Below are 27,021 nucleotides of genomic sequence, written 5' to 3'. Positions count from 1 at the left end.
ATGTAACAATAACATTTATTGAGTCCTTAATTTTTAATATATGCCAGGCATTCTTGTAAGTAATTTAGGCATACGAAAATAGTGAATCCTAACAGTTATCTTATTTTAACCCAATCTCATGGGTATAGAATATGAGGCATAAAGAATTCAACTAGTCTTCTGGAGTGATATTATAGTAAAAGACAAGTTGATAATTTGAACCCAGTTAGTGCAACTTAGAAAAACTAAGATTTCAAACTTATTAGGACTTAAGAACTCTGTTAGGCAGTACTCTTTTAGTCTCTGATCCATTTTGTAAAAATATTAAAAATGTATCTCAACAGTGTTTTACTCCTGAATTGATGTATTGGGTGAAATATATAAAAAAGACCTCTGGTTTTTCTATTAGAATTAAATAGTAATCAATCATTTGGGGACCAGAGCAGGGAAAAAATGCTGCTGTACCAGATTGTCTATTGAGTATATGACAGCAAGAGCCAGCATTAGACAGCAGATAACAACATGGGCCTTGGAGCAGGTGAAGCTAGGCTTCAGACCCAGGTCCATCCCATCTGGGATCTAGTTCCCCAGAGCTGACCCTTAGACAAGGATTTGTGTGTCCCTGTGGCATGGTGCCAAACTAAATGTGAAGTCTCACCCAGGTTATGTCCAGGCACACAAACTACAATCTCCTATCTTTGGGATTCATTCAGCATTATTTATTCTCTGTTTACCCTGGTTTTGTTTTTTTTTTTGTTTTTCTGATGGACTGTCCTTTTTATTTATTTTATTTTATTTTTATGATTTTTTAATTGCTTTTTGGAGAGAAAGGAAGGGAGAGTAGAGAGAGAAACATCAATGTGAGAGCAAAACTTTGGCCAGCTGCCTCCTACATGTCCCCTACTGAAAACTGAGCCTGCAAACCACAGGTGCCCTGACCTGGAATCAACCAGCAACCTTTCAGGGCACAGGATGATGCCCAAGCAACTGAGCCACACCAGTCAGGGCAGGATGTTCTTTTCAAACCCTATCATAGTCTCACTTGCCCTGTGACTTCCAGGTTTGATTTTGCCAAACAGGGGAGAGGCACCAGTTGAAGATCAGAAAGTGGGGGGAGAGAGAGAAGTCAACGTATTTCCTTCATAGTTACCCTGCAGGGCCAGAGTTTGACAGACAGAGGCCCTTCCCTGTATAAAGAGAACATGGAGAGATGAGGCTGTTGATGTCATCAGGGACAAAGAGATGGGCTATACTTGCCACAGACTGAGATCCCTGAGACATTAGGAACAGAATTTGGTGATATAAGTTAATGCTGTTAGTAAGATGGTTGTTATTATGTATTTAATCATTTTTATTGTAATTTTATGTATAATAGTTACTACGTGGTCATGTACAATTGTAAAGAACTTAAGGAAAGCTATATGATTGAAGGTCAGAGAGAGAAAGAGAGAGGGTGAGGAAGAGAGAAAGAGAGAGAAGCATTGGAGGGGCTGCTGAAATAGCAGGGCCAGCCAAGGCAGGGTTTGAGAAATGAGTTCTACAATACAAGGTGTGGGCTGGTTAGCTCATGAATAAAATATTGATGACTGATCTACAAGACAAGATTTCACAAATGAGTGAGAATGAGAGGTACACAGATGTTACATTACCATTTAGACATCAACATCCATTGATTTAAATACATTCCTAAAACAAGTTTAAATACCAGCTTGCATAGAAAAAGGAAGAGTGAATATACATAAACTCCTATGGTATTTTAATCAGTTGTCTATTTAGTTAAAATAGTACTAAGATTAAGTTTCTACATCCCATGAATAAGAAAATTTAAAAGAAGACTGTTGATTCCCGATATACCATTTGTCTAAATTACAAGAAGCTCCTAAATCACCCATTTAAACCCGCTGGCCTATTCTCTAACCAGAGCACAGTTTTTGATATCCTTAAGGGGAAGGTGATAGAGGAAGCAAAGGTAATATTTTATCAAGTGTCAATGTCAGTGAATTTACCATGTATGCAATCCTATTACATTCTCCCAGCAACCTCAGAGAGGTTGAATAATGCTCAAGGTTATTAAGCTAGAAATGGCAAATCTGTGATGTGAGCCCAGGTTGTTCTCATATCAAAGCCCTAGTTTATTTTATCTTACCATGTTGCCGTCATGCTCTCTGTTCAGCATCAAAAAAGAGTGAGAATCAACTTTCTTGCTGCATCTCCAAAGTTAAGGGATGTGTCAAGAAAAGCCTAGAAAATGGAAAAAGAATGTTAATATCCTAAATAAATTCAACTTCTACTTATTGAATTTGTATTATGTGTAGATTCCAAGATAGGGTCCAAGCCTTCTGGCAGCTAGACAACCAAAGTTTATAGTTAATATAATCATTCAAAAAAAGGACAATTCAATGTGACCATTGCTTTTATGGAGTATGTATTAGCTGGTGGTACAGAGAAAATTTCCAGGAATAATAATCTAGGTTTACATCAGCAAAAGAAAAGAAGGCTCCACCAAGGATGTTCATACAATGTATAGATGCTTCAGATGATCAATTTAGGGTTTAGAAAAACATGGAGACTAAGGATTTATAGTACAACATGGTGACTATAGTTAATAATAATATGTTGTATACTTAAAATTTGCCGAGAGAGTAGGTCTTAAGCAACCGGGTGCGCACGCGCGCGCGCGCACAAACACACACACACACACACACACTCACATAAAACAACAACAAAAAACAGGTAACTATAGGAGTGATGGATGTGTTCATTAACTTGTCTGTGATAACCATATAGCCAATCATCACATTGTACAATTAAATACATGAAATTTTATTTGTCAACTTTTTTTATGACTAAAGCTGGAGTTTTAGTGAACTTTGGAGAGAGCAGGAATGGAAACCTCCCATCACCGAGAATGCCATTTATACATCTATAATTCTTCTCAGTTATGCTCCCTATATAGGTAAGTCCCATCCCCTTGGGAATCACTACATAGGAGAACTTATTGGAAGAGCAGAGCTAAGTATGACTTGACCTCTAGGGCTGACCTCTCATAAAGGCACTGGAGCTGACATTCTCCAGGAGGAAATCCCCACCACCAGTGCTGAATAATTCATTAACAATGAAGAAATTGGCCCTGGCTTGCTTGGTTCAGTGAATAGAACATCAGCTTGAGGACTGAAGGGTCCCGGGTTCGATTCCGGTCAATTGGGGCGTGTACAGGAGGCAACCAATCAATGTGTCTATCTCACATTGTTGTTTCTCTTTCTGTGTCTCTCCCTCTCCCTCCCACTCTCTCTAAAAATCAATGGAAAAATATCCTCCGGTGAGAATGAACAAAACAAAACAAGAGGAAATTGTTTTAAATATTAACATAGAATGTCAAGTTAAAAAATAGGAAACATTTCTTTCTGGCATTTATTTATTCATACATTTATTAAATAATTAGTAAAATGCTTCATCTGTGTCAGGCACTATTCTGGGTTCTGCTGAAATTATGATGAATAAGTTAGATATGGAACTTTCTCTCAGACAACTTACAAAATAGGATAATTAGATAATGAACAAGATAATGTTTGACAAAGAAAATAGACTTTGCTCTTATATATGTGTAAAAAATTGTATGTGTGTTAAAAACCAGCTTCTTATCTGGTTTTTGATAGGTCATTCTTTTCTTAAAATCAGTGATGACAGAAGTAATCCCTGCATTAAAATGATTTGAGTTTTTTGCCCCTTGGGAGCCACTCTTCACCCTTTTCAACCCAACTCTTTGCCTTGGGAAGCTGACCAGAATGGACCCCAGCAAAGGGCATGTGTTCTGGCTTCTGCTTGGCTAAGCCAATGGAAAGCCCAGCAACATTGAACTCTTATGATACTTTGGCCCTCAGCTTAAGGCTACCACTCCACTACATGACTCCTTCTGAGGTCCAATAGCTGCTCCCTCCTCTCTCCATTATGGCGTACGGATGGAGACAACAGCCACTATTTACTGGCCTACGGTTATTGCATGATTCCATGGGTTTCCCCTATATCCACCTGAATCTTTATAAATAGTCCTTCTGAAAATGACTCTTCAGTTATCCTATTCTGCCTGTGTCTTTTGTTCCCTGTTGGGACCCTGGCTAAAACAACATCTTTGTTGTATCCCAAGTTTCTATCCTTCATTTATTTATTTTTCTACTGGAGGCCCGATGCACAAAATTCATGCGAGAGTAGGCCTTCCTTCCCCCGGCTGCTGGGACCAGCTTCCCTCTGGCACCTGGGATCTGGGCTTCCCTCACAGCCCCAGCTTCATCCAGAAGATCGTCCAGAAGGACGTCTGGTCTAATTAGCTATATGCTTTTATTATTATAGATTGGCTGATACCACATCCTCAACTAGGTGATAGAGGAGAATACACAGATACAGACAATTTAATACCTGCCTAAAATAAGCACTCTGAAATACTCTTAGCTGGAACTTAATATGTCTGTCAAAATTTAAAATTCACTTACCCCTTTTCTCAGAAATTCCATGCAAAGAATTTACCCTGTTCATTACTGCATTATTTGCAACAACAAAATACAGAAATAACTGGTTAGCTACATTGTGGTAATTCCAAAAAACAGAATAATTTTCAGGTGTTAGAAGAATACAGTAGATCTGTATGTAATAATATCGAAAAGTCTCCAAGATATGTTAAAAGAGAAATCAAAGTAATGAATAGTATGTTATAAATGTGAAACAAACAATGAACACTTTAGTGGGTCTATACATAAAATTTGTAGTTTTTTACTAACATTTGGGAAAAAATTTGAAAGGGGAACCTTTGGGAAGATATGCTAGGAAGGAAGATTGGTATTTTACATTCTTTTAGCTCTCTGCACCTATTTTTTTATTTTTAAAACCATGTGCTTAAATTAATTAAAAAAAATGTAACAATAGAAATAAAGAAGCCATCTCAAACCCCTATTTTGCTTAGCTTAACAGAGGAGTTCTGATTTCCACAGAGGAAATAAAATAACTGCCTAAAACAAATTTATAAGAAACAACATCAGTACATTAAATGTCACATGTGAAACCTGAAATGGAAACATTTTACTCCACTTATTTCACATGAAAATCAATTGAAACTGACTTCAAAGGCTGAACCACCAGGGCCTGTTAGCATAACCTCTGCTTGTTGCCTCTCCTATTATTTTTGCAATACAATTATAACTGGAAGTCCCCAAACCTTGTAATTGTCAACTAACTTTTGGAAGATTTAAATGGTTGACCAGAAATTTAAAGGAAAGGCCCCTCCTACCCTCTCTGAACTTTGTGGTGGTCTTTGGGTGCCAAATGACCTAGCTCAAGCAATCCTCAAAGATGAACCAAAGAAGAAAATAATTGTCTTTTCAGGAAGAGTTGCTCTGTGGACAGCAAAGATCTCTGAGAAGGAATCTATATAATATTATTTCCTTTTCCCAGAATTTATTGGCATCCCTCCCAGTTTTCCACTGGAAATTAACATCCTCGTGTATACAGGTAGTTTTGATTAGCTGAGTTCAGCTGGGTCAGTCCAATTTTGTACATAGTATATTAATATTCTGTCCATGCTTCAGGCACTCATTAATCCATCACAGTTGCATATCTTTTCTCCCTGTTTCTGCTTTTCACAAATAATAACAGCCAGCCCTAGATAGCAGATATTCCAGTGTGTACACAAAATAATAGCTAATGCAACAAAAGCCATTCCAAGCTCAAATTGCCTTCTAGAAGAATTCATATCAAAGGCATTGTAATTTCTGATGAAACTTCCATGCATGCAAGCATACTGCATTAATTATTTTCCATTCTGTTTGCTTATTGATGCAGCATCTGTTGCTGTTGTTACTCATGTTTGCTATAAGGAGGCTAAACATGCAAGGTGGAAGAAAGTGATTTGTAGAAGTTTTTTCCAAAGAACAGGGAACACTGTGATATTAATATTACTTCTGTCAACTCAGATTTCTAGTCTTTGCTATTTTAAACAATGTGATTAGTTCTCATCTATCAGACTTCAAACAGGCACTGGACTAAGTGGCTTATATATATTATTGTATTTAAACTTCACAACACCCTGTGAAATAAAGCTTTTGGTTTCCATTTTACAGATGAGAAATGGAGGTTCAGGAATATTATCCGGGACCCCACAGCTAATAAACAACAGAGGTAGTGTTGTGGCTTCAATGCTTTTGTTTTATAATCCTCACCTGAGGACATGCTTATTGATTTTAGAGAGAGGGGAATTATGTGTGTTTGAGAGAGAGAGAGAGAGAGAGAGAGAGAGAGAGAGAGAGTTGAGAAACATCCTCCAATTGCTTCCCATACACGACCCAGCTGGGGATCAAATCCAAAACTTTTCAGTGTTCAGGACAACACTCCAACCAATTGAGCCATATTGGTCAGGGCATGACTTCAATGTTTGTGACTTTTATTCTAAACCCCAGGGGTAGGACTAATATCACAGAGCTTTAAATGATCCAAGGGTCCATTTTAAAAATCTCCAATTAAGGAAATTACCCAAAGCCCCAACAACTTCTCTGTACCCAAATGAGCCAGCAATTGTGAAAGACCAACATTAGCAACTGCTGATAATATGACCCCTCCCTTTTCTGCCCCCTTCTGCAGCTTGAAAAGACCCTTTCTGTGGTTCTCATGGAAATCTTCATGTTCTCCAAGTCCCTGCTTAGAAGAGCTGTTATTCTACCATATTTGGGCAGCGAGGTAAAAGATGACAAAATTCAAGAGAACACTTCACAGAAAGTCCCTTTCTGAATTGTTTTAAAACAGACAGAGACCAAGAAGCCCTCTGTTTATGGGAGAAGAGATTTTCCTTCTCCAGAGAAACTGTTCTCACTCCATTTCCTAACAAAGAAAGGGCAACAATCCAAATAATTCCTTAGGTGGAGAACAGAAGCATAGCCAGGAAAGGGCCTTTAATGAGTGTATGAATTATACCAGTGATAACATGTATTGGGCAATGGTCTCTCTTCCTTTCAGCGACATGCCTGTCCTCTTAGTATATAGTACAGATCAGTCACCATATTCCTCTGAATTCAGAGTCATTACCAGAATGAACACTCTATTATGAACAGTCAAAAAACACAGAATGTCAATGCTTAAAAGGGCCATGGGGTCTTTAATTTCAACTTTTCTAAACTCTCCCTTGCCTCCCATCCCTCCATTTATATTTTTACAGATGAAAAAGGGTGACATGACTGTTGCCCTGCCAATAAATAGCTAAAGTAGGGCTCTAAACCAGGTTCCTGAATTCCCAATCCTCTGCTCTTTCCACAACAAAGGGAAGACTTTACTTTGAATCCTGGGCAACTTCTTAATAGTGAGTGATAAAACTCTCTAAGCCTCACATTTCCCCATCTGTAAAGTGGAAAGAATAATGGCATTTGCCTCATAGGTTTGTTGTAAGGCTTAAATGAAATGATGTCTGTGAAGAGCTTAACACAATGTTTGACACATAGTAGGTGTCAATTTAATATTGATTATCATGATTAATTCAATGCTTTATAAATCAAAGTCTTATTCTCTAAGATGTGACCAATCTGCACTTTAAAAATTACATTTATCCTCTCTGAATGAGCAATTTCTATTGCAAGTTGAATTAAGGTCAAGATAGATAATAGAAATTTATCTATAATGACTCTTCCTATTATTACCCTTCTTCTGAATTAACTTTTAACATAACCAGAAGAAAGAATTCTGGATAACCCAGGTAAGTGTTGGCAGTGACACATAGGGGAATGGGAGGGCACTCTGGAAATGGTCTTGCCCTTCACTCACCTGACCATCACCTTCAGCTCCATGCCCCTTGGCAGTTATCAGCACCACTGTTCACCAATAGGTTTACTTAGGTCAGAAATATGGTGATGTTCTTTGACTTATAATTTTCTGCTTTTTCATCCAACACTTCAAGTTAATTGGTGATTTAGTCCTGTAAGTTTTATCACTGGAGTCTGTGTCTAATTCAAGCTCTCTCTCCATTTCCAACCTGGCATAAACGTGGACCCTCATTATTTATCATTTTAATTATATGAGAATCTCCTATTGCCTGCCTGTAGTCATTTTCCACACTGCAGACAGGGGGATATTTCTAAAATAAAAAATAAGATTGTGTTGCTGCTTTGTCAAAAATTATTCACGGGCCCTAATTATCCACAGAATACTGTCTAAACTCCTCAGCAAGACATACAAAACAAAAAGCCCTCTCCAGCCTGAACTCTCACCAACATGCATCTCAAATTGTATGTTCCAGACATAAACAGCAATACTTACAGTTACCCAAACATACTAAGATTTATGGCCTTCATTCTTTCTAACTAAAGTGCTCTTCTCTTGACACTATTTTATTGGATGATTAACTTCCATTTTTCCTCCAAGACTCAGCTCTGGTTCTTCTTCCTGAGAGCACCCTATTCTCACTTCCCTTGTCTCATTATGGTGAATTTTACATACTTCTATTATTGTACTATTTTGGAAATTTTCTTAGGGGCCATGCTAGTATCATTCCAATTTTAGTATATATGCTGCCAAAGAAAGCACTTAGAATTTTTTTACTTATCTCTTTCCTCCACGAATGGGAACTTACTTGGCTAGACGTCTGCTGTTTCCTTATTTGGTAGCCTTATATCTAGCCTAATACCTGTCAGAGATTATGTACTCAAAATATCTTTTTTAATGAGGACCTTCCATATGCTGGTGACTAATAATCATTTGTTGTCACATGATATTTCATTGGGTCTACACATTTCATAGATGGAACTTTGGAGGAAGTTCCATGTGCCCTTGGTTGTGGAGTGGCTTCTCACAACCCAAAACAGGGTGTGTACAACCACAATTCCAAGACCTTTAATCTGGTCTGGAGTATGATGCAAGTGGCACCACCCTACATCTTTCCTTCCAAAGAATACACTGAACCTTTGGATATGGTTTCCATCTGGGATGATTACAGCCTAAAACGATGTGATGTTATCTCACAATTCCCATCCCTCCACCCCAGAGTTATCAATGGAATTTTGAAATCTTCATAGAATATAGGATGAATAATTATAAATACTTTTTCACATAATAACTCAGAATTATAGGTCAGGGACAGGGTAGTAATTGCCTTTAACATGAAATATATTTAGTTCCATATTTCATAGCTTTATGAAAATTACTGATGGATAAGACCCTATTGTCTCAAAAATTTTCAAAACAACTATGTAATAGCAAGTGCTGTTTATATACCAAGTCTTATTCTAAGCTCATTATATATATTGACTCATTTAATCCTCCCAACAACCACAGTGAGGTGATCACTATTATCACCCCTGTCTTAGTGATGGAAATTAATGCACAGAGCCAGTAAGTAATCATATGGTTAGTCAGTAGTAGGATTCAAAATCCAGAACAGATCACTGCAAAGTATTGGCACACTTTTATATTGTGGACTGTATTTTTTAAATTCAGAAACATTTAAGTTACCTTGAAAATATTAAATTATTAGTGATATGTTAAAAATTTGGAAATACTAATACTTCAAAATATATTTTTATTGCAGTAAAAGAATTATACCCAATACTACATATCTGCTACTCTTAAAAGTCTTATTAAAAATGATGATCATAGTTAAGTATTTCCAGAATATCCAACCATGTAGCTTTACCCTTTCATGCTTTCATAATCCATTGTCTGCACTGGTGATGAGGAGATAGATATGTGGCTCCAAGCAACCAATCATCTGAATAGGATTTGGACCCTACACAGGGAGAAGCTAAAGGAAGATAAATAGGGATGTATTCCTATCCCATTCCTATTTCTGCAAACTATACTAGTATAGATAGCTGAGGAAAAAACTTTAAAATTTCTTTAGACATAATAATAGTAGGTTTTCTGGTCAACCTCTATTGGTAGCTATGAACTTATATAGATTTGTTTAGAGTTGAAGGAGACATAAAGATTTTCCATTAATCAGATAGGGCATGGAGAATGCTTAACTACAGCAGTAGAAACACAATTAGCCTTATATTCATTCTTTATCTTTGGCTTCAGGTCTCTTAGGGAGAACTATTTTTCTTCTTCAACAAGATTCAAAGGTCCTTGGAACTAGGGAACATGTCCCCCATTTATTTTCTATTGCCCTCGGGACATGGTATAATCCAAAGCACTCAGATCATATTTAGAGAGGGGAGTTGGGTGAGATATGAACTTGGTGAGTAAAAACTTCTCCATCTGAAAGTGAGAGCGGTAGACAAGATGACTTCTAAATGTTCCTTTAAAAGTAAGTTGCTTTTCTTGTGCAATCACACAGACCTCGTTACCATTATACCTATGGTGCCTTCCCGTATTATCATAGTACCACAATAGTCAACCTTGAAACACAAATGGTAAATGGAGACTCAGATTCAGAGTTTGAGGATCTGATGGTCCGGATTGCTGGTGGCTCCCCAGACAATCTTTCTGGCTTCAGTTTTGGCCTTTTGAATCTGATTTTTATATAGAAGTCATATGGTCTTTGCAAAATGGAAATCAGATTTGTTACTCCCCTGTTTAAATCCACATGATGCCCTTGTATAAAGTCTAAGAGTTTAATATGCATTACAAAGCTCTTCAGGAACTCTGTGCCCTGAACCCTGTGCTATTCTCTCCTCTAGTTTGAGTTCCTCCAGAATAATTAAATGCTATCTCTGTTACATGGTACCATAGTATTCCACACATCCCCTGTGAGAGGTCTTAGCACACTGACTATCATCACTTTCTGCCATAATAGTCATCCCCCACTACTTGTCCTACTGGGGCCATTAGGGCAGGGACCATATTTGCCTTTGTTCATCTTTCAAGTGCTTGCACCTAGAATGGTTAATGTTTAGAAGGTGCTCAACAAATAATTGTTGAATGAATGAATGAAAATATATCATACTACCATTAACTAGTCATTATGATTTTTATTTTTGTCAGCAAGAAAAAATAATGTTTATCTACCTGAGATGACATGACCACATGAGTTAACCTTTGAAATGGCTTTCACAGTCTCAAAAAAAAAAGATTATGAAGCATTTTATTTTAGAATAGAGATAATAACTCTTCAAGTGTCACACACTTGACATTTCACTTTTTCAAAAAGGCTATCCTGCGCAATTTCAATATGATATATGATAGGTATCAAACCTTTCCTTAGCCATTTACCCAGCAAGTATTCATTGCCTATGCCAGACACTCTCCCAGATGTCAAGGAAACCCAGATGTATAAGACAAGGCTCTTTCTCTTGAGGAGCTCATACCAAATGGAGGAGACAGGCAGATAAACACAATAGTACTCATATGCACTAAATACTCAGTACACGCTGTGTGCACTTTGTATACATTTTCTCAGTTAATCCTAACATGGACCTTCCAGTGTAAGCTGGAAGAAATCAAGAATGCAATTTGTCCAAGACCACCCCACTAATAGGAGTCTCACCATATCACATTATGATATATTATGTTAGGTGCTTTAATCCAGATAGAGACAGAAGAGGCAGGATAACAGGGAGGAGAGAGAGAACATATTTTCCATGGGCAGAGAGAGAAAAAAGGTCCGTGCGCATTTGTGCACTCATATATATGAGTTGGAGAAAGCTTCATGGAAGAGAAGCTATTTTACCTGTGGAGAGAAATTAAACTCACAAAACAATTGAGCAATGCAAGAGCCTGATAAGATGAGCTAAACATTATTAGCTGTTGCTGGAGAATTAGCTATATAGAAAGAAGTAGCAAGAGATGAACTGGTTATCTTTCTGCTACTATGTCTTATTGGCAATGAGAGTTTAAGAAGGAAAATGATGGATCTGAATCTGTATAGAAGATCGTTAGCTATTTACAAAGGATTGTTTGGAAGGGCGGAAGATAGGAAGCAAAACATATGAGACAAACAGTAAATAAGAATTTGAAGTAGGGAAATATTGTTAGGACTGCAGAAGAGGTCACTAATAAGAAAGATATTTTAAAAAAGCATTCATAGAATTTATGAGTTGAATGTGGGCATAAGTCTAGGATGAGTTTAAGGTTACAGTTTGGCAATCTGTTGAATTTAGCCCTGGAACGCAGGCTTATTTCTGCTGCTGACTTGAGTGGTTATGAAGTAAAACAATAAAACTATGTGCCAGATATCATTTTAAGCAATCACAACAAACACATGTGATATACACTGCCATTTTTCCTATTTTATAGCTGTGTAAAGAGAGGCACAGACAAATTAAATAATTTTTAATAGAGCTATGGCAATGAAAATTGTGAGGCTCTGCCCAGACTCCCTTTAGGACCAGGACATATTCCACTAATGGCTAACAGTACTGTTAACAGCCCTCGGCCCTCAGCCCCATTAAGGGAAGAGAGCCACATTGCCCAAACAGCATTTTATCCCTGATCTACTGGTTGTCATGGCCATGGTTTTGAACACTTTTCTATATAGCTTTGCAAAAGCAAAGACCCTAGAGCAGTAGTCAGCAAACTCATTAGTCAACAGAGCCAAATATCAACAGTACGACGATTGAAATTTCTTTGTCTTTTGAGAGCCAAATTTTTTAAACTTAAACTATATAGGTAGGTACATTGTTATTAACTTAATTAGGGTACTCCTAAGGCTTAGGAAGAGCCACACTCATGGGGCCAAAGAGCCGCATGTGGCTCGTGAGCCGCAGTTTGCCAACCACTGCCCTAGGGCAACACCCAGTACTGTAAAAATGATTCATACGTAGACACATCAATACTTCTACGTTTTGTAGTAGTTCAGGATACAGATAAGCCATTTAATAACAATATACTTGAAATGAGAAGAGAACTGAGACTATATTGAACCAGGTACCATCAAAATCAAGGGAAGAAAACATTTCAAGAAGTAGGAACTAGTCAATCACATTAAATACTGAAAGAAAATGAAAAGACCTAAGGACTGAAAAATGTCCAATGGCTTTGACCATGGGAAGGTTGGAGCAAACTAAGAGAGGCCGATTGATGTGACACAATGTATGCATCAACTATACTGCTGTGTTACAGAAAGAATTGGGGATGCAAAGATGAGGAATGCTTGTAAACTAGGATGTCAAGGTGCTTGGCTTGCAAGAGAGCCAGGATGGAGTCTTTTTTTTTTTTCTGAGTAAATACTTTTATTTTATTTATTTTATTTTTTTTATTGCTTAAAGTATTACAAAGAGTATTACATATGTCTCCTTTTTTTCCCCCCGCCCTTGAAAATCCCCTGGCCTCCCCTACGCCCCAGTGTCTTATGTCCATTGGTTATGCTTATATGCATGCATACAAGTCCTTTGGTTGATCTCTTACCCACCCACCTCCTGCCCTCCCACCCTCCCCGGCCTTCCTGCTGTAGTTTGATAGTCTATTCGAGGCAGCTCTGCCTCTGTATCTATTTTTGTTCATAAGTTTATAATGGTCTTTATTATCCAGATATGAGTGAGATCATGTGGTATTTTTCCTTCATTGACTGGCTTATTTCACTTAGCATAATGCTCTCCAGTTCCATCCATGCTGTTGCAAATGGTAAGAGTGCCTTCTTTTTTACAGCAGCATAGGATTCCATTGTGTAGATGTACCACAGTTTTCTAATCCATTCATCTACTGATGGGCACTTAGGCTGTTTCCAGATCTTAGCTATGGTGAATTGTGCTGCTATGAACATAGGGGTGCATATATCCTTTCTGACTGGTGTTTCTGGTTTCTTGGGATATATTCCTAGAAGTGGGATCACAGGGTCAAATGGGAGTTCCATTTGTAGTTTTTTGAGGAAACTCCATACTGTCTTCCATAGTGGCTGCACCAGTCTGCATTCCCACCAGCAGTACACAAGTGTTCCTTTTTCTCCACATCCTCTTGTCGTTTGTTGATTTGTTGATGATAGCCATTCTGACAGGTGTGAGATGGTACCTCATTGTTGTTTTGATTTGCATCTCTCGGATGATTAGTGATTTTGAGCATGTTTTCATATGTCTCTTGGCTTTCTGAATGTCCTCTTTTGAAAGGTGTCTATTTAGATCCTTTGCCCATTTTTTGATTGGATTGTTTATCTTCCTTTTGTTAAGTTGTATGAGTTCTCTATAAATTATCAGATATGACATTGGCAAATATGTTTTCCCACGCAGTGGGTTTTCTTGTTGTTTTGTTGATGGTTTCTTTTGCTGTGCAGAAGCTTTTTATTTTGATGTAGTCCCATTTGTTTATTTTCTCTTTAGTTTCCAATGTCCTAGGAGCTGTATCGGTGAAGAAATTGCTTCGGCATATGTCTGGAGATTTTGTTGCCTTTGGATTCTTCTAGTATTTGTATGGTTTCCCGTCGTATATTTAAGTCCTTTATCCATTTTGAGTTTATTTTTGTGTATGGTGTAAGTTGGTGGTCTAGTTTCATTTTCTTGCATATATCTGCCCAATTTTCCCGACACCATTTATTGAAGAGACTATCTTGACTCCATTGTATATTCTTGCCTCCTTTGTCAAATACTAATTAAGCGTATTGGGGCTGATTTCTGGGCTCTCTATTCTATTACATTGATCTATATGTCTGTTCTTGTGCCAGTACCAGGCAGTTTTGAGAACAGTGGCTTTGTAATACAGCTTGATATCTGGTACTGAGATCCCACCTACTTTGTTCTTTCTCAGGATCGCTGCAGCTATTTGGGGTCGTTTTTTATTCCAGGAGAATTTTTGGAGAGTACGTTCTAGGTCTGTGAAATATGCCGTTGGTATTTTAATGGGAAGTGCGCTGAATTTATAGATTGCTTTGGGCAGTATGGACATTTTAATGATGTTGATTCTACCAATCCAAGAACATGGTATGTTCTTCCATCTCTTTATGTCTTCCTCTATCTCTTTTTTCAACGTCCTGTAGTTTTCTGAGTAGAGGTCTTTTACCTCTTTAGTTAAGTTTATTCCTAGGTAGCTTAATTTTTTTGGTGCAATGGTAAATGGGATTGCTTTTTTAGTCTCTCTTTCTGCACATTCACTATTGGTGTATAGAAATGCCATAGATTTCTTAGTGTTAATTTTGTACAGGATGGAGTCTTGATGTATTTTAACATCGCCTATGAGCCAAGGTTGAGCTGGGTCCATGTATTCTGCATACACACAGAGAACCTAGAGTAATATGGCTTCTAATAAATCTTAAGCAAACATCTGAGCCTCTGTAAACAGTTCTTCACCTCCCATCTTCTCCTTTCTCAAGAAGAGGTTCCCAAAAGTGAATTCCCAAGTCCTCCGCTGTGATGTGGTTAAGCTGCGTGCTTAGTCATTTTGTGCCTGGTGTCCGCACTGCCCGTTTTTTTGGAAGCCAGAGTTTCCCCTAACGTCTTGCCCTGCCATTACGCTATGAAGAACACTAGGAACTGTTTCAGGTAAGAAGTCTCCGACCCAAGGCCACAGGGTGGGTGGCCCAGGGGAATTAACCGCAGAAAGTGTTTCCCACGAACCCACAGAGCACAGGGCCCATGTCTGAAATGCTGGTGTTTTTCTGTGTTTGTTTCTTCTCCGCAGAATACAGTACCGAGCATTATGTAATAGAGGCAACAGCGGCAAAGACTTTAAAAAATAATCTCTGTGGTAAATTTGAAAGCAAATGTGGAAGACTGGAACATTTCTGATTTTCCACTCAGTGGATTGAATTGCCAGATACTTCAGGATCACTTTCTCTCTGTTTAGCTTTGAAGAGCAAAGATCAAATGCATGACCTCGCAGTCAATTTCAGAACTCTGGAGGAAATAGACTCTGTAGATTTCAGCTGGAGACCTTGCTCTGAGAAATGATACTATGCAGACACGTGTTACTGCAATTGTATGTGTATCTTATAAAAAGTGCGATCTTTCTGTGATGATAATCCATGGAAATTCCCAGCTCACTGTAATTTCACTGGGTTGAGAGATTACATGTCTATGGTCTCATGCAGACCTCTTGTGGTTTAAAAAAGTGAGGGTGTGAGAACTCTTAATTTTGATAAATCATAAATCTGCCAGTTTCTCTCTTGAACCACTGTAGTAGGTATAAGTTTTATTCCACAAAACCTGGAAGCAAGGAACTTCATATTGTTCTCTTTCAGTAAATCAGATGACCCATTCTGGGCTTCTGTTTCTGGAAAAAGTGAGAAAATATAACCAGGTGTCAATATGACACCTCCTCGGTGTCATGCAGGCATAGTAGAGGTCTCATGCCATCTAGAGGCATTTAACAAAGGGCCTCAGCCCACCAATCCTAAAGGCAGGTGGCTGCAGGTCATTAGAGAAGTATGTGTGTGTGTGTGTGTGTGTGTGTGTGTGTGTGTCCATGTGTATGCGTGTGAGGGAGTGATACTACTAGTGTCCAGCATCCCAAGGTGCTCCAACCAGCCATTCCCATCTGAGGTGACACACTTTTCCTGGCCCTACAAGGAATCCCACCATTAGAGAAAACTAGTAAAATGTTATCTGTCCCAATCTCTGAGAAGCTCTAAAAACAAATGTTTTTTCCTAGTGTGTTCCACTTCCACCTTTCCCAACCCTGGCAACCTTTAGTCATAAAAGGTGAGACCAACTATTGCAAAGAACCTCCTGGGGATGGGTGGAAAATGACTTCTGGTACCCTTCGATTTTGTCCTCTGTCAACAGCTAATACTGCTACACCCCCCCCCCCCCCCAATCAGAAGAATTGGAAACACCAAGTTCAAATCACTGTCTTGGAATGAGAAACCATGAGAACAAAACGAATTTAATATCTACACTCTACTGGATAATCTTCACCTCCTAGTCTTCCTCACATTAGCATGAGACTTCCCAGAAAGCATACACATTCATGTGAGGTTTGGACATGCAGAGCCTGGCTCTGGACAAAAGCAGCTGGAATAGAAGACTGTCATGCACTGTCTCAAACAAAAATCCTGCTTCTGCCTATTAAAAAGCTATTCATCTCATTTCAAATGATGGTACATAATTGCAGTTTTCACAGGATGTGTTGACATCAAATAAGTTGATTAAAGGACACATAGGGAATGGGATGCTGCTTTTGCTGAAAGATTTAATGATTGCAATATAAATTCTAACAGAAACAACACCATTGTTCTATTTCATGAAATGTTAGCCACTCTTTCAACATCACTGAAATTTAACACCAGAATATTTTCCAATTTTCATAGAAAGCACAAAGGGAGAACTAAGCTGACTAGTTAATGTGTTTAGAAAGTGGAGGTTTAAAACAAGTCTTTGGAACATCTACAGCCTCAGCTTTAGTTCTGTTCATCAAATTCTATTGCCCCATTTTTCTTCCTGTACCCCCTCCCCTCTCTTTTTCCATTTAAAAACCACTCTATGCCAAGCTCTGTGCTTCTCTCTAAAGTTTTTTTGTGGAAAGACCACTGTCAAAAATATCTGGCTAGGAATAGTATCCATTTATTCATTCTACAATGAGATACACAAATGAAACAAATCGACACAGATCCTTGCATTTTGGGAATCTATATTGGGGGAAATGGATAGACGAAGGTAGGCAATAAATAATACACATAATAAATAAGTAAATGATTATACCATGGGGTGATAAGTGCTACAGAAAAAAAATGCAGCAGGGTAAGCAATATTAGGGAGAAGAGAGTAGGTGGGCAGCTTGCAGTTTTCTATAAGGTGTCTGGGTGGGTTTTATTGAGATGGCGATATTTAGGCAAAGGCTTGAGGCAGGTGCATGTACAAACTGTGTGGGTGTCTGGGGAGGAGCTGTATTACTGAAGCTGCCTCCAGCAGAGCACATGGCCAGGGCAGAGCCCCTCAGGAGGGGATGCCTTGTAAGAGGAAAGTGAAGACATCCAGAGTGTGAGATGGAAGACTAAAGGTGAGTGATGTCAGATAAACAGAAGTGGGGTATGGAGGCCCTCCTGGACATTTTCAGGATTGTGGCCTTTACTCAGAGTGAGAAGGAAGCTATCAGAGGCTTTTTAATAGGAGAAGATAGGATTCTTTCACATTTTAAAGTGATTATTAGTCTAACTGCTGAGTTGAGAATAGACTGGGGAGGCAGCCACAGTGGAGAGGATGCGTTAGGAGGGTGTAGAAGAGGAGGCGGTGGGAAGTTTTCTCTGAGCCACTTTCTAGTTAATTAATATTAGTTTTTGAGGGAGAGGAGGATGGGAGAGAGAGACATCAATGTGTTGTTCCACTTATTTATGTATTCATTGGTTGATTCTTGTATGTGCCCTGACCAGGGATTGAACCTACAACCTTAGTGTATCAGGACGATCCTCTCTAACCAACTGAGCTACCTGGCCAGGGCACTTGGTCACTTCCTTGATCTATTTTGAAAGAAGAGCCAACAAGATTTTTTGTGAGATTGGATGTGGAGTGTGAAAAAAATGGCTGGCCTTTCCAAATTTTCTATGCTGCCTAAATGATGAATTCTATCTTTCCCACTTAGAGCATTTCTTCTGCTTAGTATTGAAATCATTTTTATGTAATGCTAACATTTCACCTATATTTTTGTATCTTTGCTATTTCATCCATCCCAGACTTAACAATCAAAAAACGATTTACAATGGGGGTGCTTCCCTCTAAAAGGGGGTGTTTATAGTCTCTTTGGTTTTCATTTGGTCTCCTTTAAAAAAACACACAACTGGCCAGTGTATAAACTGTCACAGAAATAATAGAACCCATACTTGGTTCACAATTTATGTAGCTGATTTAATTTGCTGTTGACAATTTCATCACAGTACTGACAGTAACAGCTTTTATTTTTCCTCTGAAACATCAAGATATTATATTTGGATGTTGCTGGGAGACAGGCGAGAGGAATCTTGGCATGTGAACAAGGTGATTGCCAGAGGGAGGAATACCAACCATAATACGGTCTTGCCAATTTTTGTCCCAGAATCAGTTTTATGGGTAATGATGATATTACCTGCCAAGTGTATAGATTGCTCTCAGTTGACTGTGCTGTTTTACCTGTATAATCCTCACAGCAAATCTGTGAATGATGGTGGTTTTGGCTGCAACGTGCAGAGGAGCATATTGTCTCAAGGAGGTAGAATTGATTTTGCCAGGTCACATCACTGAAAAATGACAGAGCCAGGCACAAAACTGGGCTCACAACTGAATTCTCATCACTTCTCTACTATGGGATCTAGGCATGTTCTTCCTTGTTGCAAGCTGATAGATCTGGAAAGAGAAGGTGGACCGTAAATGAACTTCATTCATTTTTACAGTCTAACTAAGGATTAGTCTTTCCAGGAACAAAAAGTGGTGGTGTTCAACGGGTTTCTAGGATCTCGGTGACCTTGACCGGAGATGCAAACTCGGCCAGGATGAAACACTGCCTGTTACATTTGCCTCCAGATGAAAGTCTTCACCTCTCCCAGCTCCAGCAGGAGTAACGCTTTCCAGCACCTATGCTTTGATTATGGAGGACATCCAGTCCCTGCCCCTAACTGCGTTAGAGTGTCCCTGTCTTCGCTGTAATTGCTGCTGTAGTTCACTCACAGAGAGTCAAGTTCTATGATGAATGAGAGCACCTGTTTATGAAGTCTGCAGTGCTACAAGACCCTTAAAAAACGGTTAAGTCCCGTTAGCATAAATCTGGAAATAATTGGATACATGTCTACTTTACAGGCTAGAAGAATAAGAAGTCACCATCTGCCTTTTCACAAAATAATATGAATGGGACAAGGCCATGGATTTAAATTGAGGCAGCTTCTAAAATTAGGAAAATAGAGAGCACAAAACTCACTCCATCTAAAGTTTATTGATTTTGCAATTAATACGGAAGGTTTGCTCCTAAAAATTTTGCTTACTGGCTCAGAAATGAAGTATGCCAGTGGACCAAAATGGACATGAATTGCTGTATTCCATATATCATCTACAATGTCAAAATGACTGAGAATGTGAAAGTCCTAGTTGTTTAAACACTCCTCAACTAAGGTAGCATTATTAGAGAAGATAAAAATTTCACAGCATGGAATTCTTGTGCATTTTTAATGATTCCAGCTTAAAGCAAATAAATGAAAAATCTATTTCTAGGAGAATTTAATTTAAATATAATAAAAAGAAGATTATTTTCTTAAGAAGGACTAGGTACTTTTTTAAAAACTGAAATATAATTAAGTACAATTTTAGGAAGTGATTGAAGATGCTCAGCTTTTGGCCTTAAGGACACTTTAGGATGTATATAAGAAAAAAAAGGAAAGAACCTTCACCATTATTACACTGATATTTGTGTCCATGGTAACATTGGTTAACACAGAAATTATTTGCTAACTTAGCTACTTCTTGGATTTTCCTTATTGAATACATACCTTCAGGGTACTAGGTTTACCCACTTACGAAACAAAATACTATTAAGAGTGATTCTCAATCACAACCTTAGAATTCAACGCCTAGTGTTTAGCAGCTTATACCAGGTAAACTTTGTGTATTTCTTAGGTAAACGAAGTTACAAAACAAACCTGGAAGCCATTTCCCTGGCTTTGGAAAAGTTAAAAACTTCTAAAATGTTTATTTGAATAGGAGGTATTTTATTGATGTATTCCCATCCCCTAAAACAGTACCTGGTAAACAGCTGGGTCCTCCATACATGTTTATGGAGTGTTGGTTAAATAAAGAGATGCTCTGTTTTTCTCAACAACATTTCAATCATTTCAGCAAATGTGAGCACTTACCCTGTGCTAACCCATACGCTAGGTCCTAGAAAAATCAGAGTAAGGCAAGAGATCAGAGACGCAGTTCACAACGTTTACCTGGTGACCAGGTGGAACAGGATAAAAGGAGGAGACAAAGCAGAAGTCCAGGTTATACATGAGCACCTGGTGATCGAGCGAGAGAAAGCTACTGTCTGTCTGGGGAGATCAGACAGGCCTGCAAAGAGGACAGGATACTTGCGCTGAACTCTGTGAGAGATGTGCTGATGAATGAATGAAACCGCACAGAATCAATGATGAATCTCTTTACTTTTTTCCCCCCCTTCAAAAGGCAATTGTCATCACTCCTTAAGAAGCTAAATAACATCCTACTGACAGTGTAACGGGGCCGTTTTACTTTATTGGGTTTAAGTGAACAATATGTAGCAAGTGCCAAGCAGCGTCTGTGCCCAGTGCTGGGCATTGATGAGTGTGTGAGACAGCAGGATCCCTGCCCTAGAGGATTTCCACTCTAGACTGTGTCATCGCAGCTGGAGCAGAGGACTCTTCACCCCTCTGTGGGCTGGAAAGAATTCCCCTTTCACAGGGGGAAAAAAAAACACACGAAAAAATCAGCAGCTGAGACCTGATGAGTGAGAGGAGAGACAAATGGAAAAATGGGAGGGGATGGGAGGAGGGGAGGGCATTCCAGGAAGAGGGAAGATCATGTGTGAAACCACCCACTCCCATAGGATCCAAAGACCAATTTCTTGGGAGTCCTTAAAATGAATGACTTCAAACGCGAATGGAAAACAGGGTTTCCTGTCACTCCTCCCTCCACCTTCTCTGGCCCCTTCCGTGGAGCGTGCACTGACAGGCAGCAGAGAACACGGCCTTCAGTTTTCCGGTATTCTCCTCCCACTCCCCCTGAACTTGCAAGCCACAGGTTTCTTGGAACCGCGAATATTGTTTGAACTCCGGCTAAAACTGGCGATGTGTTTTGAGTCACATTATGCCAGCATATTTATACCATCTGTTTATGACACTTACAGGTGGACATTATGATTCATTACACATACAGCATACTAAACATAGCATCCTGGAAAATCCTGAGCTCCGGAGAGCCACTGGGTATGGGTCAGTGTGCAGAAGGGGCAGATAATAAGAATCTTTTCTTAGAATTTTATAGCTTTTCACGCAACATCCTTGTCTTGGTGAAAATGTTCCTGAGAATATTTCATAAAATGGACATGGTAAGGCGAGGGTGAGAATGAGGATGGAGGAAGGAGGGTGACAAAATATATACGACTATGACCAGTTAGGGAAGATGTCCCTTTGCTGTGGGGTATGCACATGTGTTAAATAATCAGAAAATATTTGCTAGTGATGGGGTTAGAAGTAAGTCATCTCTGTGTCAGGAGGAAGGATTCTGTTCTAAGACCATTACTTTTTTCTCCACAGTAATGTTTTCATATGATTTGGACTTTACAGTTTGTGGTTCTTATTTCATGTACAGGTAATTCCTTCATTGTTCTTGGTGTTTTGTTTTTTTTAAAAAATTATATTAGGACCATTCGGTGACAATATACAAAAACCTAAAAATCAAGCTACAGGACATAGCTATCCTTTTGTTTTCAGAAACGATTTCCCTGTGCATAAATTAGGAACATTACCACCCAAGCCGAGGTCTGTTCTCTGTTTCAGCCAAATGTGCAAACTTTTCACAGTCTCATAAATACCAACAACTTTGGAAGTCGTTTCAATATGCAAGTATCTCAAAGGCAAGCTGTCTGGTGCGGCCCCTTCCCCTTGGGGTAGCAGAAACATTCAGGAGTCAAGGAAAAAAGAACTCACTGCTGTATTCAATTAGTTGGGAAACCATCAAAGTAAATAAGGCAATACCTTTAAGAACACACACAGAAAGGAGGCAGTGAAGTAGAACAGATTAAAAGAAAAGGGAGAAGTCTGTTTTTGCTACCAAGTGACCCCAGGGGTGAAGAATAATTTCTTCTTCAGGACAATTGTAGTAAAGGTCTCCTAGCAAGATGGCTCAGCGGAAACGATTTCTTTTCATGTCTGTGGGGGAACTGATGAAGTTTGCAGGAAACACAGGCAGCTGAATTCAAAACCAAGTACAGTAGGTCACTTAAAGGGAGCAACTATAGAAATCTTTAGTCCCTCCTAGAATACTAATGGCTCTGAAAAGTCCCAGTGGTCACCAGGTAAGTCATTTACATCTTAGGAATAAGAGACAGTCCAGAGGAGAAGCTCATTAACCTTGTGTCAACTTTCACAGAATTCTTTGAATTCTTAAACAGACAGCTCATCTTACAAAATTGTTTTTAACCATAAATTGTCCAATAACTATTAATTGAGTTCTAAGATGTGTCAAGGTTTGAATCAGGCTGAAGGAATACCCAGATATATGAGGTCTCTGACTCCAAGAGGGACAGTGAGAAAAATGTTATTAGATATTTATCCTATCTAATAAAAGAGAAACATGGTAATTAGCTGTATGTCTGCTACCCTTCCCATTGGCTAATCAGGGTGATATGCAAATTAACTGCCAGCCAAGATGGCGGCCGGCAGCCAGGCAGCTTGAAGCGAACATGAGGCTTGCTTGCTTCAGTGACGGAGGACTCCAACGTTCTCCACTTGCCTTGCCGGCCTCTGAGCTTGCAGTTTGAAACATTGTTACAAATATAGAAGCTAAACAAAACCCCAGAAACCTGCTTTCAGGGAGCCGGGATCTCAGAGCTAGAGTTGATACAATGTTTCGATTATAGGACCCAAACAAACCAGATACCTGCTTTCAGCAGCAAAGGCCTCAGAGCTGGAGCTAGAGCTAAAGCTGGCCCAGAATAAAAAAAAAAGAAAAAAAGGAGCAGTTGGGAGCTTCAGTCACCTGTCAGCCTGAAAACAGCCCTCAGCCCCTCACCCAGACTGGCCAGGCACCCCAGGGGTGACCCCCACCCTGATCCAGGACACCCTTCAGGGAAAACCAGCCGGCCCCCACTCATGCACCAGGCCTCTATCCTATATAGTAAAAGGGTAATATGCCTCCCAGCACCAGGATCAGTGGAGCTGAGAGGCCTCCCGGCACCGGGATCAGCGTGACAGGGGGCAGCGCCCAAACCCCCTGATCGCCCTGCGGCTCTGTGTGTGACAGGGGGCAGGGCCACAACCTCCCTATCCGCCCTGCTCTGTTCGTGACAGGGGAAGGCGCCCCAACCCCCTGATCAGCCCTGCTCTGTGCCTGATAGGGGGGAGCTCCCCAACCCCCTGATCGCCCTGCGGCTCTGTGTGTGATAGGGTGCAGCGACCCAACCCCCTAATCAGCCCTGCTCTGTGTGTGACAGGGTGCAGCGCCCCAACGCCCCCCCACCCCCCACGGGCCCTGCTCTGTGTGTGATGGGGTAGAGCCATAACCTCCCCATCGGCCCTGCCCTGAGTGTAACAGGGTGCAGTGCCCCAACCCCATGATCCGCCCTGCTCTGTGTGTGACAGGGGGCGGTGCCCCAACTCCCCTATCGGCCCTGCTCTGTGCGTGACAGGGGGGAGCTCCCCAACCCCCTGATCGACCCTGCTCTGTGCATGACAGGGTACGGAGCCCCAAACCCCCTGATGGGCCCTGCTCTGTGAGTGACAGGGAGCAGCGCCCCAACACCCTGATTGGCCCTGCTCTGTGCATGACAGGGGCTGGCGCCGCCACCTCCCCATCGACCCTGCCTTGAGTGTGACAGGGGGCAGTGCCCCAACCCCCCAATCGGCCCTACCCTGAGTGTGACTGAGGGTGGCATCGCAACCTCCTGATCCGCCCTGCTCTGTGCATAACCGGGGGCGGCGCCCCAACTCCTGAATCAGCCCTGCTCTGAGCCTGACCAGGGGCTGCACCTAGGGATTGGGCCTGCCCTCTGCCACCCGGGAGCAGGCCTAAGCCAGCGGGTCATTATCTCCCGAGGGGTCCCAGACTGTGCGAGGGCACAGGCCGGGCTGAGGGACCCCCCCTCCCCCCCCAAGTGCACAAATTTTTGTGCACCGGGCCTCTAGTATAGTTATAAACAGAAAATCAACGCAGTATAAATATAGTGCTGTTGGATCCTAAAGGAATAACTGTATCTGGAAGAAGAACTATATAAGACAGCAATTTCCTAAACTTAAATCTCAATAAGAAGTTCAGTGTATATGCTGTAGGTATTGCCTCAGTCACTGCACATGTACCCGTGAAAGACAAGACTAAACCATCACTGCACTCATTCCCACAGAGCTAAGTTTCAGCCTCAGAACCTTCCTCAACACAGTTGATCGCCACCAATAACAAAGAGCTGGTATGGAACCTACTGCTAATCTGGCTCTCTACAAATGTAAGGGGTTGTTATTAGTACAGTTCGAGAACAATTACCACCTCAACTGCCCACTGTCAAAGGCTATCAGTTGGACAAATTATTTAAAGGGCACAGGACAAGGAATCAGATTGTGCAAATTCATGCCCTAGTTCTGTGACTGTCACTAACCCTTTTATATCAAGATCTTCTTTCCTTTTTGGGATGGGAAAATATCGCCTACCCAAGAAAATTCTGGAAGTGTTTATGTTAGTTGTAAAAGTCATATATATATACTTTGAAAACTGAAGTGTTTAAACCAACATAAGATGTGAGTTATCATGATAATGTTCCTCATGGTACAGGGTGAGGCAAAAGTAGGTCTACAGTTGTGAGTACACGAGACATAGAGTTTATTCTTGTATTATTATTTATTAATTATTGTATTATTTTCCATATGAACACCTGTAAACTTACTTTTGCCCCACTCTGTGTTCTTGGTATTATGGTTTTAACTAATCCTTCCCTAGGATTCTAGGAATTCTCCCACAGCCTGAGCCCCCTTTGCCCTCACCTTGCAAAATCCAGGATAAGTACAGTACGTTAAAATGAAAATCAAAGGTAGCCTTAAAAGGGAAACCTAGTCTAAAAGGTTAAAATATGAAAGGAAGAGGCGGGGGAGTTCCTGTGCAATAGTTTAGTGATTGGCCAGATTGTGAGGGTGTGAATCTGGCATCTGCCACTAGCTGTATGACCTTGGGTGAGTTAATCTCACTGGCCTCATTCACAAAAGGAGGTTAATAACAGAACCTCATAATAGTTTCATAATCGAGTTGTAAGGCTCAAAGGAGATAATATGTAAAGTTTACAGAACAGTGCCCAAAACATAGCACACAGTAAATGTGATGTGTTTTTATTAACTAGGGGTATCTGCGATGTGCCATATCCTCAGCAGGGTGACACTGCTCCCCCCAACTCTCATCAGATACCAGCTTTACTGTTTGGATGAACACACCAATATGCTGAAACTGAGGACAGTATGTGTTTCTTATCAAGCAAGCTTCCTTGCTGTGGGCAAAGACCAAGACTGTGTATAAAATCTGTGATCTTAAAGATGCCTTAAGGATAAAGTGCTGTGTAAGAAGATGTCAGCTTCCCTTCCTTGTTCCCTCTCTCCCTCCCTTCCTACAGTTTTCTTTAAGAGTTCATTATGCATTAGATGCTATGCTAGAAATCTCAGAATTTTACATTATGGGGAATCCCTCAGAAATATGGTAGCTTTGATACTGCCCAGAAATCCAGTGAGTCTTTAGAAGATGGCTTAAATCATTCTGTGAAAGTGTAAGTTGATTCCTTGTAATAAAGCATGAAAGGTTAGATTCCTAAATTCTAGAGCAAGCATGTCAAATTCAAGCATGTCAAACACATGTGGCCCACAATGAATATTTTTGTGGCCCAGCCAATATAACGGTATGTAAGAAACATTTTAATAAAAATGTTGTAACTTAATTTTTACAATATCCTGTTATACATAATTATTAATAACGAACTACAACATTTGCTAATGACTGATTACTATAATCATGTTGCATTCATTTCCCTTATGCGCCTTACGCATAGGCGCACCATTTCTCTCCACTAATACTAGCAGCAAATATTTTAGCAGCCGATTGCCACATCATTAGTTTTGGACTGATTTGTTTGGTGTGTGCAACAGGAAATATTTCACTTTTGGAGAACAAGAAAAATAGGTTTATTTGCATTACACTTATTAATCTATGCAGTTATTTGGTGTCTGGTATGTTAATGTTCAAGAAAAAATATTATTTTTTATTAAAATGTTCTTTTATTTTATGTTAATGATTACTAATTTATTTCAGCCCTTTGTTTTTAGCATGTCTCTATGGAAATAAACCTGAATTTCTACAAAAATTGAAGCTTTTGTTTTTTTGTGGCCCACATAAACTTAAACCTTGTTTATTTGGCCAGTGTTAGCCTTTGAGTTTGACATGCTTGTTCTAGAGTTTCTAAAACAGTGGTCTCCAAATTTGTTTGAATATTCACCTTTATCAGGAAAAAAATAAATAAAAGTTTGAAGGTTCATCTCCAATATGGTTACAAATT

At 39.8% G+C, this 27,021-nt stretch overlaps 1 protein-coding gene across 1 annotated transcript in view; it reads right to left on the bottom strand.

The window, feature by feature from the left end:
• Positions 1-27,021, bottom strand: part of COLEC10 (collectin subfamily member 10) — a 256,050-nt gene that overhangs the window by 53,286 nt on the left and 175,743 nt on the right. The window contains exon 3 of the mRNA XM_081111526.1: positions 2,126-2,220. Coding sequence (XP_080967652.1) covers positions 2,126-2,139 — 14 coding nt within the window. The 5' untranslated portion in view covers positions 2,140-2,220. The remainder of the gene's footprint in view (positions 1-2,125; positions 2,221-27,021) is intronic.

Source organism: Myotis nattereri (genome assembly GCF_964212035.1).
Source record: "Myotis nattereri genome assembly, chromosome: 17".
Classification (NCBI taxonomy): domain Eukaryota; kingdom Metazoa; phylum Chordata; class Mammalia; order Chiroptera; family Vespertilionidae; genus Myotis; species Myotis nattereri.
This window is presented reverse-complemented; position numbering and strand designations above follow the sequence as displayed.